The sequence below is a fragment of the Juglans microcarpa x Juglans regia genome, chromosome 2S (assembly GCF_004785595.1).
Source record: "Juglans microcarpa x Juglans regia isolate MS1-56 chromosome 2S, Jm3101_v1.0, whole genome shotgun sequence".
Taxonomy (NCBI): domain Eukaryota; kingdom Viridiplantae; phylum Streptophyta; class Magnoliopsida; order Fagales; family Juglandaceae; genus Juglans; species Juglans microcarpa x Juglans regia.
The window spans coordinates 24,298,750-24,313,665 of NC_054597.1; the positions used below are offsets into that span (position 1 = coordinate 24,298,750).

The 14,916-nt window shown below is 33.9% G+C and overlaps 1 protein-coding gene across 3 annotated transcripts; it reads left to right on the plus strand.

Annotated features, from left to right (window-relative positions):
* Positions 1-4,710: 4,710 nt before the first annotated feature.
* LOC121253102 (aminoacyl tRNA synthase complex-interacting multifunctional protein 1) lies at positions 4,711-11,855 on the plus strand. 3 transcript variants are annotated; one of them, XM_041153007.1, is made up of 12 exons: positions 4,711-4,943; positions 5,432-5,527; positions 5,665-5,835; positions 6,261-6,326; positions 8,758-8,823; positions 9,431-9,553; positions 9,652-9,803; positions 9,960-10,050; positions 10,224-10,292; positions 10,761-10,852; positions 11,252-11,315; positions 11,637-11,855. In XM_041153007.1, the coding sequence occupies exons 1-12, from the start codon at positions 4,863-4,865 to the stop codon at positions 11,739-11,741; spliced, it is 1,176 nt and encodes a 391-aa protein (XP_041008941.1). In that variant the 5' UTR covers positions 4,711-4,862; the 3' UTR covers positions 11,742-11,855. The 3 variants fall into 3 exon arrangements, with proteins under 3 accessions (XP_041008941.1, XP_041008942.1, XP_041008943.1); XM_041153008.1 differs by having other exon boundaries at positions 4,738-4,943; positions 9,658-9,803; XM_041153009.1 differs by lacking the exon at positions 6,261-6,326 and having other exon boundaries at positions 4,738-4,943.
* The last annotated feature ends 3,061 nt before the right edge of the window (positions 11,856-14,916 follow it).

Here is a 14,916-nt window from a genome sequence, read left to right on the forward strand (position 1 = left end):
TCAGTACACATCCTAAGATTAGAAAATCTATGCGGAAAATATTTTATTTACTTATCTCTACAACTTTTCTTGAAGATATTCTCCAAACTTTTATGTCACAAATTATGTTTCAAATTCTATGCCATAAATTGTAAAAAAAAAATTCATAAATAATTTTTCATTTGGTTCCAATATATGCTTCACGAGTGAAAATGAAAAACTTTTAACAAAAACACTAGTACGAAGGTATGATAAATACAAATTTTATTGGAAGAAAAATTAGAACAAACATAAATGACATTTTGAAATAATTTAAAATTTTGAACATTTGTACTCGAGTTCAACCACTAAAATAAATATCAACATTTATAGAGTTTGATTTGAAACTTATACAGACAAAATACATATGAACATTTACACACAAGTTCAATCTAAAAGAATGTATAAACATGTATAAGATCTGATTGGAAACTTATACAGAAAAAATGCTTACCCTTCCCTTCGAATCATGTCTCATGCTTATGGCACATAAACCTTCATGTGTCATTATTTCTTTCAAACTTCAATTGACACAATTCTTATATTTTCATCACCATCATTTTCCAAAAGATACAAATGACTTTTGATACAAATTAGCAAAATAAATTTGTATCTAGCTAACAATCATGCTACTAATTTTTTCATATCTCATTACTTTAATGAAATAATAATGCCTCTGAAGTAAACCACTATGTACAAAACTAAGAAATTCCTATAATTTGATATCTAGTAATTAATCCAATATTCTTAAAATGTTGTACTTTTCTGACTCTTATCACTATTCTCAATAATAATTGATGTAAAGACTTAAAATAGATAAACAAAGGTCTACAACTCTTAGTGTAAATATGACATGCTCATGTTTCTCTATACTAAAGTCAATTCCGTATAGAAAACCTTGTAAAGATATTCGTATACTTACTACAAGAAAAACATTTTAATCACATTAATGCTTTGAGTTTGACACTCAGAAATAATAATCAGAATTTAATCAATTATGAATGAACTAGTAGTGTCATCAAGACCCTCCTTTGGGAGTAAATCTTGATACACAAAGTGTTCTCACCAGTATTAAATTCAATGGATGAACTAGTTGTATCATCAGAATTCTCCTTTGGGAGTAAACTCTGACATACAAAGTGTTCCCTCAAACTTTAAATTATATGGATGAACTAGCTGTATCACCAGAATTCTCATTTGGAAGTAAACTCTGGCATACAAAGTATTCACTCCAACCTTAAATTATGTGGATGAACTAGCTGTATCACCAGAATTCTCCTTTGGGAGTAAACTCTGGCATACAAATTGTTCACCCCAACTTTTACTTTAATGGATGAACTAGTAGTGTCATCAAGACTCTCATTTGGGAGTAGATCTTGACCCACAAATTGTTCACTCCAACTTTATCTACCTTACTATGGAGTTTAATGATTTTTCACCAAAATTAAGAAAATCTTGTACCTTCGGGCAACTAATATTTTCTTTAATTTTGATGTAATTCATTTGCTCCATATTAGATAAATAAATATACATGGCATGATAATGAGAGCCAAAATAAACAATTCATACATGTATTTAATAATAACATGTACATAAGATTTAATACATGTATTTAACAATAATAACATGAATATGACAAAAATTTAATACATGTATTTAACAAAAATAACATGCATAAAATTTAATTTAATACATGTATATACCAATAATAACATATATAGAAAAATTTAATAAAATTTAATACATGTCTTTAACAATAATAACATGCATAAAATTTAATTTAATACATGTATATACCAATAATAACATGTATAGAGAATTTAATAAAATGTATTTAACAATAATAACATGCATATAAAATAAAATATCGGAATTTTTTTTTAATTCTTTTCTGGGCTGGGCCACAACAGCGGCCCATTAACTTTCTCTCAGGCTAGGCTTAGGCCCAGACCCTTAGTCTTTAGAAGAAACCTTATTGTTTTCTTTTCGTCTTCCCTCAATGCACGTTACACACAGTGCCGATCACTTCCTTTGGTTTTGACGCAACGGTGGACGTTTTCAGCGAGGAAGAGACGGCATGGCTTCCCCAGCCTCTTCCTGCCGCTGAGGTCCAACTCCACTCACGGTTTTTCCTCTCTTTTTTTTGTTTGTTTACTATTATTGCCACAAACTGCCGCGGCCAGTGGGCTTGAGAGCCCTCTGTTGCCGTTACAGAGGCGCCGACGAAGAGGTTCACTCCTCCCAGCGTCGACCTCACTATACGTAGCCAACGAGAACCATGAATAGGCAAGGGCGGCACTCATTCGGGATTTCAGGGCCCCACTATGCCGCCGGCCACCTCCTTTACAGGGCCGTGTGTTGAGCTACCAGCCATCATATGCGGTGCTCTGCCCCACACCCAACAGCTACCATACGGCTCATTGTTACAAGGCTCTTTTCTCCAACACAGAACCTCTAAATTTCCATACAACACAGCACTCAGCGACTCATGGTTTCTCAACACACAATAATGTAAACAATATACAGGGAAGTAAAATAAAACCCAAGCAAGGAGTTGGAATCGTGAACAATTATGAGAGTTTTTTTTTTAATCTTTCTCCAGCATTAACACAATACGGCAAAATAATAATAATAATAATAAGCACACCGAAATACATGTGCGTAATGTTATTATGTGGGTCTTTCACAGAATAGATGTAAAAGAGAATATCATCGTAATTTCTCTTCCAAATCAAAAGGCAGTCTTTTTAGTCTTTCGCAACATGATAAAATCACAGATACGAAAGTACATATAAAATCAAATATTTATTCACTGTATACTTTATTGAGATCATAAAAAATCTATAGCCTAAAGCTCTGATACCACATTTTAAATATTTTAACATGAACATTAATAATTGGATTTTTTATTTTCTATGATTCACAATAATAAAACAATAATAATTAAATACGTACATTTCTTCATTTGTTTTATGAATAAATTAATCTGACTATAAGAGAAGGATTACCCTAAAACAACTTAGCCTCATAAGTGTCTCTTGATGGTTAGAGGCACTCTGATGTTGTAGGTGAGAACCCTTTAACCCCTCAATGCTATTTATAGACTTTTGACCATCAAGAAATCTAAGACTTTGTGTTTGACTATGATTAGAGATATAGAGTTAATCTTATCTTTTAGGAATTTTTTTATCTCATTATAACTCATCTATTAACTGATATGTTTTGAACTATTCCAAACTCTATCAAGATTGGTATGTGAAACATTGAGTTTAAATAAAGCTTTTACATTTAGTTGTAATAAATCATATATAAGCAAAAGATCAATCCGAAACTCATCTATTTTAAAAGAATTATTAATAGAAAACTAAGAGAAAACATTGACTTTCAAAAGATTGGTAAATTACATTTTGTTGTCTAAATATAAAATAGCAATCAATATTCATAAAGGCCTGAAAAATAAAGAAAAAGGTTTTCTAGAGAAAAATAGAAACTCTGAATATATCTATCTAATGTCACAGTTCCAATAATTAAAGCAAAACAATTTGATTTCACGTTTTTCTTAGTTCTTGTTACCCTTTTCAATTATTGAAATGGACTGAAGGGTTATAGAAGCAGATAGATTTGAATTAGTTTTTTGGGATTATATATCTTGAACATATTAAAAGAATATATATATATATATATAGTACTAGAATCCATGTAAAATATATAATTTAGATTAAACGTGTTTTTAATAATTTAGATTAAACGTGATTTGAATATAATAAATCAAATTATGTCACGTGAATATGTGTGTTGTAATAGCACTACTTATTTATAAAACAGTTAATGTTGTACGACACACATCGACAACAATAAATATAATAAAAGTCGTATTTTCATATCATACGTTTATCTCTTATCTAGATCTAAACAAGCAACACGGCTTCGTAATTATTAGTACATGCTGCTATTTTTTGAGATTTCGACCTTAGATTAAACTCATTGGAGAATGATACGAAATAAATTTTTTTATGCCTCATTTGGTTGCATAGTTCAGATAAAATGAGATGAAATATTTTATTAAAAATTAAATAAAATATTATTGTAATATTATTTTTTAATATTATTTCTGTTTTAAAATTTGAAAAAATTAAATTGTGTATTATATTTTGTGTGAAAGTTTAGAAAAATTATAATGATTATATGAGATGAGATAATTTAATTTTATATAAGCAAACCACCCCTGATATTTATCCATTCCACACCATAAGTTGTAGAGTTCAGACAACAAGAATCTAGATGCTTTTTAAAAAAAAAAAAAAATGAAAATGATAGGCATACAATACTTTTTACAATCTTTGTATAATTATATTTTAAACGATGGGTATTTTTGTAAAGTAAATTATAAAATAACATCACTTTATATAAATATTCTCATTTTAAAATATAATTATATAAAAGATTGTAAATATATATTTTATTATTTTTAAGAGAAATGATAGTTACAGTTGTGAATGTACAAACATCGCGTAATCATTTTAAAAAATAAATATAAAATTTATATTTAAAAAATTAAATTTTTAATAATAAATTCTATTATTTTTCAAAACAATTATACAATACTTATTCACTTAATTGTAGGTAGCATTCCTCGATTGTCACGACAAATGAAGATATCCTTCTCAGTACGGCCACTTTTTAAGACGGCTGCCTGTTACAAGGGAAGTGATTATGGGCTATATGCGAGGCCCATAACACCCTTCTTCCAAAAACCCTCTCTTTAGATTTAGATCGTGTCTTCGGCCATTTGCGAGAAGCGGAGCAGCAGCAGTAGAGGGGGGAGAGATTGCAACGGAGAGGAGATGGCGGCGAATGGAAGCATCGTTCTCAGTAGAAAGCAAAAGATAGTGTCATCTCTCTGTAAACACCTCTCTTTAGACCCTGTAAGCCACCACTCATCCCCCTTACTTTTCCTTTTTTTTTTTTTTTTTTTTTCCTTGGTGGGTTTTCTTTCAATCACCTGAACAATAAAAAATGTGTTTCTACTTTGGGGTTTTAAGAAATGGGTATTTTTGAAGTGATTTTTTTCAGTCCTGGTGTTATTCAATTGGAGACTAATTATATCTTGTGGTAATGTGTAGGAGTTTTGACTAAGACAGTCTCTTTACCCGAAATAAAAAAATCACTCTCTCTTTTCCTAAACTAGAAAGTTTCTTTTCCCTAATTTGCATTCCTTGGCATGTGTTTTGTTTTCACTGGACTTTTCATGTGCTTTTTATTGTTGGAAAGCTATCGAACTTGTGCATGTCTAACCCAGAAATATATTTTCGTGCACGAATATACAATTTCGACTTTGATGGTTAAATTGGCTTCCAATCCTCAGGTTTTTTGGAATATAAAAATTTCCTAAATTGATAGTTTATTTATGCAGAAAATACTCTTGGATGATGTCATGGAGAAAGATATCAAGAGCTTGTACTTTAACGTACGGAAGTCATCTGGGGCCTCTTTGGATGACAACCATGAGGTAAAGTTGAATTGGTTTGCGTCCTGAATGTACTAAGTCAAATTCTAGACAACTATTATGATTTTGCTGGATTTATTATCACTAAACCGTCTTTATTTTTTCTCATCTGTTTTGAAAAGCTAAAATTTTGGTTGTAGGTGATGAAGTGGATAGAACTCGCAGAGAGTCTTCCGCTAGATTTTAAGTCATGCTCTGGAGTTCTCAATAAATTGGATGATGAATTGGCTCTGAAGTCTGTACTCTTGGGGAATGGATTGAAACCGTCTGAAGTTGACGTGATCGTCTTTTCAGTACTACATCCTTTGCTGGTATAGAATTTGGTACTCCATTTGGTTCACCTGAAAAGAAAATGAAGTGAGGAACACAATAGAATCAAAAATTGATTTTTTATTTATTTTTTGGTTCTTTAATTAGAAAAGATAAAATACCAAGAAAATAAAGAGAATAATAGGACATTTATATATTTTTCTCTGCATACCTAACTTTCTCTCTAATTATTATGTATTGTGGAAGACCCTTTGTTGTCTATTAATTAGTTGTTATGATTATGAAATGGCGAGTTTGATTTCTCCCAAATTCTGTGAATCTAACTCTTTTATAAGGGCAAGGACTCAAAATCAATCTCATTTTTTACAAGTTTTTAATAAATAGATCTTGTTATCTCATTCGTATGGGCGATGGAGGTGCCATTTGGCCAAAGGCAGGCCTTACAAATATGAGATTCTGATGCTAGGTTGGCCTTCAAAATGAAGACAAGGACAAGTTACCACATGTGATGAGATGGATGGATTACATCCAGGTAAGGCCACGTCCATGTTAGTTTCCATCAATTATTCACTAGTCGTGCATGCATGAGAAAAAATTGTTAATTTTTAATTTTGTTCTCTTTTTTGTTCTTTTGTAATTTGTGATCATGGCCGCCTTTGATTACTAATTGCATGCTTAAAAGAATCATAAAAGATGAAAAGGGGGATTGCATGCAATTACATTGATAGAAAATAAAAGCTGAAACACGAAACGAGGTAGACAGGCATGCAATCTATCCCTATATTAAGCCATGTCTTTCCAATAAATTGTTTCTGTTTTTTGTCAAGTATAAGAAATTTTTTTAACGCGAATTTAGGCATAGCCCAATCACACAAGTAGCATACAAGAGAATGCATCTAGTTAGAAGCTAGAGATAAGTACAAGAAAATCATAGAAACTAAGATCATAAAAGTCTAGAATTTCGCACATAAATAAAGTCTTAAAGAAAATATTTTAAGATCTTCTACAGAGCGCTCCCAATCCTCAAAGTTCCATTTATTCCTCTCCCTCCAAATGCACCACAGTAGACAAATAGGTGTCATCTTCCACACAGCTGCAATATGAGGAATACCCTTAATATCTCTCCAACTAGCTAAGAGATTGCCACCTTTCTAGGCATAACCCATGCTATTCCAACTCTGCTGAAAAAATCATTCCATAAGGCCCTAGCAATCTCACAATGGAGGAGTCAATGATCCACAGTTTCACCATGCTTTTTGCAAATACAGCACCAATTAATTTTACTATTATCATTCAAATAATGTAACTTTGTTTAACTGACCCTTCAGTTCCAATTTCTAAAAGAACATTTGATTTCTAATTGCCAAAATAAATATCCATGTATGTAAAATAATTTTAAAGGTCATGGAATTTTAAAATAGTAACACTTCTTCTTTCGTCTATAACATTTTTTCTTCTTTTGGTCAAGCCACGTCATCCATTCATGTATTAAATGACCGTAAATGTACAATAATCTTGAAATGTTTCAGAATTTTAAAGGTTAGGAACAGTTTGTTTTCTTTCCTCTATAACATTGTCATTGTCTTATTTTCTCTTTATATAATTTCCAAAGCAGTAGTTTTGCTCTTGTATAGCCATGTCATTTATTCATGTGTTAAATGACCATAAATTTAAAATGGTTTTAAAGGTCAAAAACACTTTCTCTTCATTCTTCTATAACATTTCATCTTCTTTCATTTATGTGTAATTTATTAAAATTAAGAATTGAAAAATTCCATGTTCAAACAACTTCACAATCAGGTTATAAATAAAATAAAAAATTAACAAACTTTTTCCTGTGCATTTAAAACTAAAATTCAACAAACTGATAATACAAGGAACAAGGGGATGGCATGGTAGCTTATTAACTTCACACGGGATACACAAGGGAAAAATGTAGAGAAATAAATATAAAATATAATAACACACGAGACAAGGGTGGTGGGTTGTGTGGTGGTCTCTTGGGGAGATGAAAAGATAGGAGACTAGTTTGCATATATCTTAAATATTACTAATTTTCTAACCATATATTGGGTTGGATCGGAAGCTGGATTCTGCAACCTATCTTTTGACTTCTGACCTGACTTTAATTGGAAAACAATTTTTTTTTTATTTTTTGATCGGTAATTGGAAAACAAAAATTTGTCACATCGGTTACCTGACAGTTGTAAAAATCCGAAAAACTGATTATTATTAGTTCGGAAGAATAAAGGTTGAGTTGGTATAGCAGAATTCTGTACAGCCTCGTGCACTACTTTGATGAACAAAAATGTCAATCCGAAGTTAGAGTGTAGAAACAAACAAAACAAGATGCTAACCTGGAAACTTTGTTCTCCTCTAATTCTATGAAATCAGCAATGGTCTCCTATCATTATTCTCCCATTGAAATCTCATTTAAATCAATGTCTGCTCGATTTTTTAAATGATTAGATTTTGTCACCAGATGCCAAAGTCCACTAATTGTGTTCAGATCATTTGCATTCATTGGCCACCATCTTTGACACTTTATAGGAAAGAGAATTTAATTGTGCTCTATCTGACAGCTTCTGCAGTTGTTAGATGCATTCTGAAATGCTGAAAAAAATTTGCTATAAGAAATATTCATACCAACTCAAAACTCTTAGGGATTGTAAACCATCTTTGTCTTATCTTTGTCAAGACTGCAAGTTAGGTATGCATGCAAATTGGCAAAATGTGGGGTTGATTATGTAACTTTATGATTTATGGACATCTAACTTGTGACTTCTGACAAGATGTTGCAATATTATTTCGTTGAATGTAAAACCTATATTTGCATCGTTGAATGTCTTTCCTTATTGTGTCCATATATGAATCAGAATCCTTGTCCCCCATTTGCCCCCTTACCCTCTAAGCAGCCCTGGTTGTATTGAGCTCTCAAAAACTATTGCAATACATCTTAACAGAGCAAGGAGGATTTTGGGGAACTATTCGAGAAGATATTGCTTGAGAAGGCTAAATTTAAGCCACAAGTGAGTAATTTTTTTAATGAACTTGTGTGTTTCATTGTTAGTCTTTATATTATTATTTGTAAATCGGGCTGAAACAAACTGCTTAAATGGCTAAAAGATAAACTGTTTGGTTGTTTTATAATTATAATAGCATGGTACAAGTCCACTGCTGCACCATATCCTTTGAGAGTATTTACATCTATTCTGGGCCACAGGGAGTGAAGGGTATTGATACCCTTTTTGGGGGGTGGGGGGACATGCTGCATGCTTACATCCCTCAATTATCTCTGCAGATTTTTTCTTTTTTTTTTTTTTTTTTTTTTTTTTTTTTTTTTTTTTTTTCCATTCTGAATGGCACCGGGTGTTTGGAACAAAGTCCTGACTAATCTTGGGGTTGCACAGGCGCTGGGCAAGGAGTTTCCCACAAGTGCACTTTGTAATTCGAGGCCCTAGTCCAATGGCCCATAGAAATTGTTTGTACCCAAGTTTCAAACCTTGGACGTGAAGGGAGCGTACCACCAAGACCAAGGCTCTTACCACTAGAGCCAACCCCTAGGAGTTTCTTTGTTGATAGAGTTTGTAAGATATTGATAGAGTTTGAGTTTTATATATTCTCTGTTGATTTTAGTTGGAAGGAGCCAAAAATCCAGTGAAGGTGGACGTAGATTCAGATGCAAAAAAGACATTGCAAAGTGCAAAAAATGCAGATAAGTTAGATGCAGACCTGAATCTAAAGAAAAGTGATACTGGGGTAATCTTTTAAAACTGACCATGATATATTGGCTACCTGTACGTTCTTTCTCCATTCATAAAATTCTTGCATAATGAAACTTAATTTTGAATTTCAAGATAAAGGCAACTGGGGTTAAAGAAGCTGCCCAGGAGAAGAAAAAGTCATCTGAAACAGAAGCAGTTGAGAAAGATAAAGAAATTAGTGTCAGTTTGCTCAATATACAGGTTGGTGTTATTCGGAAAGCATGGAAGCATCCATCTGCTGATAGGTGTGGTGAAAAACTTTTTCCTTTTCTTCTTCAAGAGCTATGTTAATTAGATAACATCTGAACATCTTGCAACCCATTGAAATAATTTGAAGTTTAGTGTCTGTATTTTACAGTATAATTTTGGGATACTAATCATTCATTCAATTCATGATGCAGTTTACTTGTTGAAGAGATCGACATTGGAGATGCTAAATTGCGCCAGGTGGTTAGTGGTTTGGCCAAGTATTATAGTCCAGATGAGTTAACGGTAATAATTACTGCAGAAACTAGTAAGATACAATCAGTTTGCACGCATTTTCTATTTCCAGTGCTCTCTTTCAGTTTCATAATTTTTGGATTTTTTTTTTTTTTTTTTTTGGATTAATAAAAATCTGAAAACTTCTTCTTTGAATCGGTTTCCTTTTTGCATCTACCTTGCAGAATCGGCGCGTTGTATTGATTACAAATGTAAAACCTGGAAAACTACGAGATGTGATGTCAGAAGGATTGGTACTTTATTCTTCGAATTTTTATCAAATCCTGCTCATGTTTTCCATACATGGAGTTCCCTCATGATGCATTTGGGATATTCTTATGTAGGCTATAGAAAAAAGTGAAATAAGATCTAAATGACCTGTGCATATTGCTTGAGGAATTGTTGAGATTTCACCTTTGTTGATCTATGAAGGATATGCTTGCTTTCTTTTATCCGCCACTCAATGATTGTAGATCCATACAAATAAGCATGTGATATTAAATCACTTTCCCAGTAGCAGTTTCAGCCTTAATGCAACTACAGACCTGGACATTATCAAACATTTGAAATTAAGCAACACATATAACTTATGCAATGAAAGAGACCATAAAAACTTTCCGGTTACTTCACTGAAGATTTATTCTTTAGGGTTGCTCCTTTTGAACACTTCAATTATAGTGGGCTAATGTTGATGTGCATACTTATAAATCCAATTTTTCCAGGTGCTATGTGCTTCTAATGAAGATCATACAATTGTTGAGCCTTTATTCCCTCCTGAAGAGGCCAAACTTGGGGAACGTGTTTCATTTGCTGGGTAAGATTATTAAAACCACGTGAGCTATAAAGCTACAGTTATCACCTGGATGATTTATAGTGCCAGCAGTTTGATCGAGTATTAGTGATAACCTTTTTCCATCGAAGATGAGATTGAACCTTTTTTAAGAGAGATGAAAAGTCACAACTTGGAATCTATTTTATCAGTTATGCTACTTCACTCTTAGGGTACTTTTCACTTAATGGCTATATTCTAGACGGGATTGAGGCTGTTCAGTCTATGCTTCTTAATGATGATATAACTTCATCTTGCCCCTGATCTAGTTGATCGAAGTTGATAACAATCATAGAATGAAGTGTGGCAGGGTTTTTTTTCTTTTTTTTTCACATTTTCTTCATAATTATGGTTTCTTATACGTTCATTGGTGTTCTTGTCTAGGATTGATGGAAAGCCAGAAGACGTCCTTAACCCTAAAAAGAAACACCTGGAGAAGATAACACCAGTATGTATATCTTGGCACCTTTTCTGTGCAGTAGTCTCATGCCCATTCGTTACCCATGTACTTTAATTTAAACATCTTTCCCACGTCTTGAATTAATACATAAACCAGCCCCAAGTCATTTTTGGCCTGTTTTATGAGTACCATGTACTGAGATTATAGCTGTTAGTAAGACATAGTTTCCATTTTTTATTTTTAAGGATTGCCAAAGATCATTCATCCATGTTCTGGTTATCATCTATGTCCCTGAAAATTCTTAAGCATGCTATGTGGATGAATGTGTCCAAATTTGGAGAAATAATGATTGTGTTTGTCCGGCTGCAGCATCTTTTCACTGATGACAAGGGTGTGGCCACTTTCAAGGGAATACCATTTATGACATCCTGTGGACCATGTACATCAGCCATTCCCAAGGCAAGCATCAAATAGTGGGGATGGCATATTGGATACTAAACACAATGTATCTCAATTTTTAGAGATGGGTATTAAGCTTTACTTGATAGGAAGACACGGTAATGCAGGCATGGTTTTTGGTACTCAAAATGTGTCATTTTGCTCTTACATTTATTGATTGGTTTCGCTTGCTATTGCATTCAATTCCAATCTGAACAAAGAACCCAATCAAGTCTCATGAAATTGTTATCATCCTTTGTTATTTCGGTCCCAATCTTGGCCGATTTCTCGGGTGACTTGTTCATTTAAACTGTCTAATAACTGAATGGTCCCGGCACAGAAGGTTCTGCTTCTCCGAAAATCTTGTGTTCCATGAGTAACCACCAAGATTTTTTTATTGGGCATGTAAATTCAGCAATTTTTATAGCTCAAAGGGGTCTGAAAAAACATTTTCTTTTTCAATAATATTTTGGGATCAGAGCATTAAAAAAGGGTATTAGTTTAACGAGAATGTCCTGTTTTAGGTTTTCAAGACATTCATTGGGGGGCCTGTCTTATTTCTTGGCTAGATCTATAGTGCATTTCTCGTTCCTATAATTGCTCTATAAAGATTTCTAGTTCCTCCAAGGGCCAAGGCTCTAATTGCTTTGAAGCGCTGATTGCTTATGTCGCTTGCACGGTATATTTTGCGCAACTTGAGCACGATTTTTTGGGCTGGGTGTGTATCCACTCCCAGCCGGTGAGTTGCATCCGACCTTGCCTACTTGCCCATGGAGGGTGGATTTCTTTTGCATCCGCACATGGGTATGCCCTGCTTGGTCTTGGTGGTATGCTCCCTTGGGTATAAGGTTTGAATCAAGATTCTTGGGTGCAAACAATTTCTTGGCACCATCAAATTTGGGAGAATTTTCTCTTGAATTACCCGATGTGTAATTGTAGAAAATTCTCTGCCGAAACTCGTGCACCCTCATGATTAGACGGAAGTTTGTTCTCGAACACCCAGTACCAATAAAAAAAAAAAAGAAAAAAAAACATTCTACTGAGCTAGTTTGAAGAAGCCAAGGTGATGGACTGTTGGATTTTTGTTTGTGGTCTGTTATGATTCTCCTTGTAAATCTCTATAAATCTACTCAATCTGATGTGATGTAATAAGGATAAGCTACGGAATATAATAAACTGCTTCCAGAGAAATGTAAAGAAATGTTTTTATGTTGATTGGTTGTAATGATGGATGTAATATATTGTAAAGGAATACTGTATAGAGAAGGAATGGAAATGTACGGGAAGTGTTTGATAAAAAGCTCAGAAGAGCCACTTATTCATAGCTACGGGTTCTTTGAGGGACCCAACCTTCATTTTAGAAATGATCAACAAAAATATATTCCAGATTTAAGATGATTCTCCCACAAGGACTCCCCACTACATATACTTGAGCCAACACCTCTAATTGACCATAACCAACTAAGCTAAACAGATTAACAACTCAAATACAATAAAAAGTAACAACTAATTTGGAGGCCCATCAAACCTGGCCCAACTTAATTGGGTTCATTACATTATCCACCCCTTCAAAGCACTTTGTCTTCAAGGTTGAAATATTGATGCAACTTTATAGTATTGGTTCCAATTTAGCATTTCATACTCAGCTTGCTTCTTCTCCACCCATTGCCAACAGCTACTCATGTCTTCAATGCCATGGAGAGTCATAACATCCTCTTCCCCTCAAAGGAACCTTGTCCTCAAGGTTAATAACAATAGCATAATTGTCACCCACACTCCAAGATAAGAATATTGAAAGGTATAGAATAGTATAGAAGAGTATAGATTGCAGGCTCTAAGCAATTTTCTAAGATCAAAATCCAATCCTCATCCATGCACCAAAAATCATTCTGAATCATATATCAAACATAACGCCAAGCTTCCCAATCACATCAACTAAAACAAGAGCAGGCAAGTATTGGTTACTAGCTTTAAGTCTCTCCCTCCATTCTTTAGAGCTTCCACCTCATCTCCAAATAAGCACAAATGGCCAAAAGTGTACCATGGAGAGACGACATTTAACCCCATTTCTTTTTCCTTTCCTTTGTCAAAGGGCCACAATATTTGTTCCTCTATCAGTTCCTAATGTTGTGGCAAATTCATCTCATACCACTTAAAAACAACCTTAAGTGACAATATATCAAGCAATTGAGGGGCACTATTCACCCCTCATCTCGTTTGCCACCAACATTCAAAAGAGATACATGCCACATAAACTGTGAAAGAAGCATGTGTACACCACCAACAATGAAATTTGTATGCTTCAAATGGTCACGAATCAGACCAAGAAACATCTTCCCACACAAAGTCAACTGCACACGTGAAATAACATCCGCATCCACATCATTAAAAGTGAATGCTATTCCTTTATCAGAATAAACTTCGTCTCCATCATTACAATACTCACAAATCTCTCTACTGATCCCAGACAAAATTCCATCATCCCATGATCTTCCTCTATCAAAAAGTGCAAAAAAAAACCTTATCAAGTCTTACCCCTTTCTCACGCATTTCTTCAAATAGGTTCTCTACTCTAACCACCTTCCCACACTCAGCTATTTTTACAAGAGAAGTGTACCTTGAATCATATTCCTGAAAGTATAAACATAAATATACCTTATCCATGAGAGTGTAGAAAAAATAACGAGAAATGCTTGAGCAAATGGATTTAAGAGGGAAATCAAGAGTCTCTTGTTGATGGTGCTCCTTTAAGTCTGCTTTGAACTTCCAACATAAATGTGCAAGCATTTGATCTTGCAAGCGTACAGACAGTTGATTCCTCTGCATGAAACTCGAGGTAGCTTGAATGGCATACTGGATAACAGCAAGCTCTAGCTCTAACTTCAAAACACGACATTCAGTCAAAATGGGATGCAAGGTTTCCAAATCCGTCTCAAACTTGTCCACCCTCTCAAACTCTGTTGGTTTTGCATATTGATTGTTGTCGGTATTGAGCCCATGCAATAGAAACAACAAGGTTTTCCCGCCCCCATTGAGTCCAAGCAATCCATAACGCCGAAGAGCCCGTGGCCCCACTCCCCTCTGGTTTGTATCACCAGTATCACTACCCTCTGGTTTAATCCGACCATGAAAAGCATCCCAAAATTCCACATACCTACGGACCATTTTCTCAAACACAGTTCTACTCCCACTTCGAATCTTTGAGCAAGTA

Coding starts and splice junctions, on each gene's coding strand:
- LOC121253102 (XM_041153007.1), top strand. CDS start 4,863: ATGGCGGCGAATGGAAGCATCGTTCTCAGTAGAAAGCAAAAGATAGTG. Junction 5,528..5,664: donor CTTTGGATGACAACCATGAG/GTAAAGTTGAAT, acceptor TTTTGGTTGTAG/GTGATGAAGTGGATAGAACT. Junction 5,836..6,260: donor CAGTACTACATCCTTTGCTG/GTATAGAATTTG, acceptor TTCTGATGCTAG/GTTGGCCTTCAAAATGAAGA.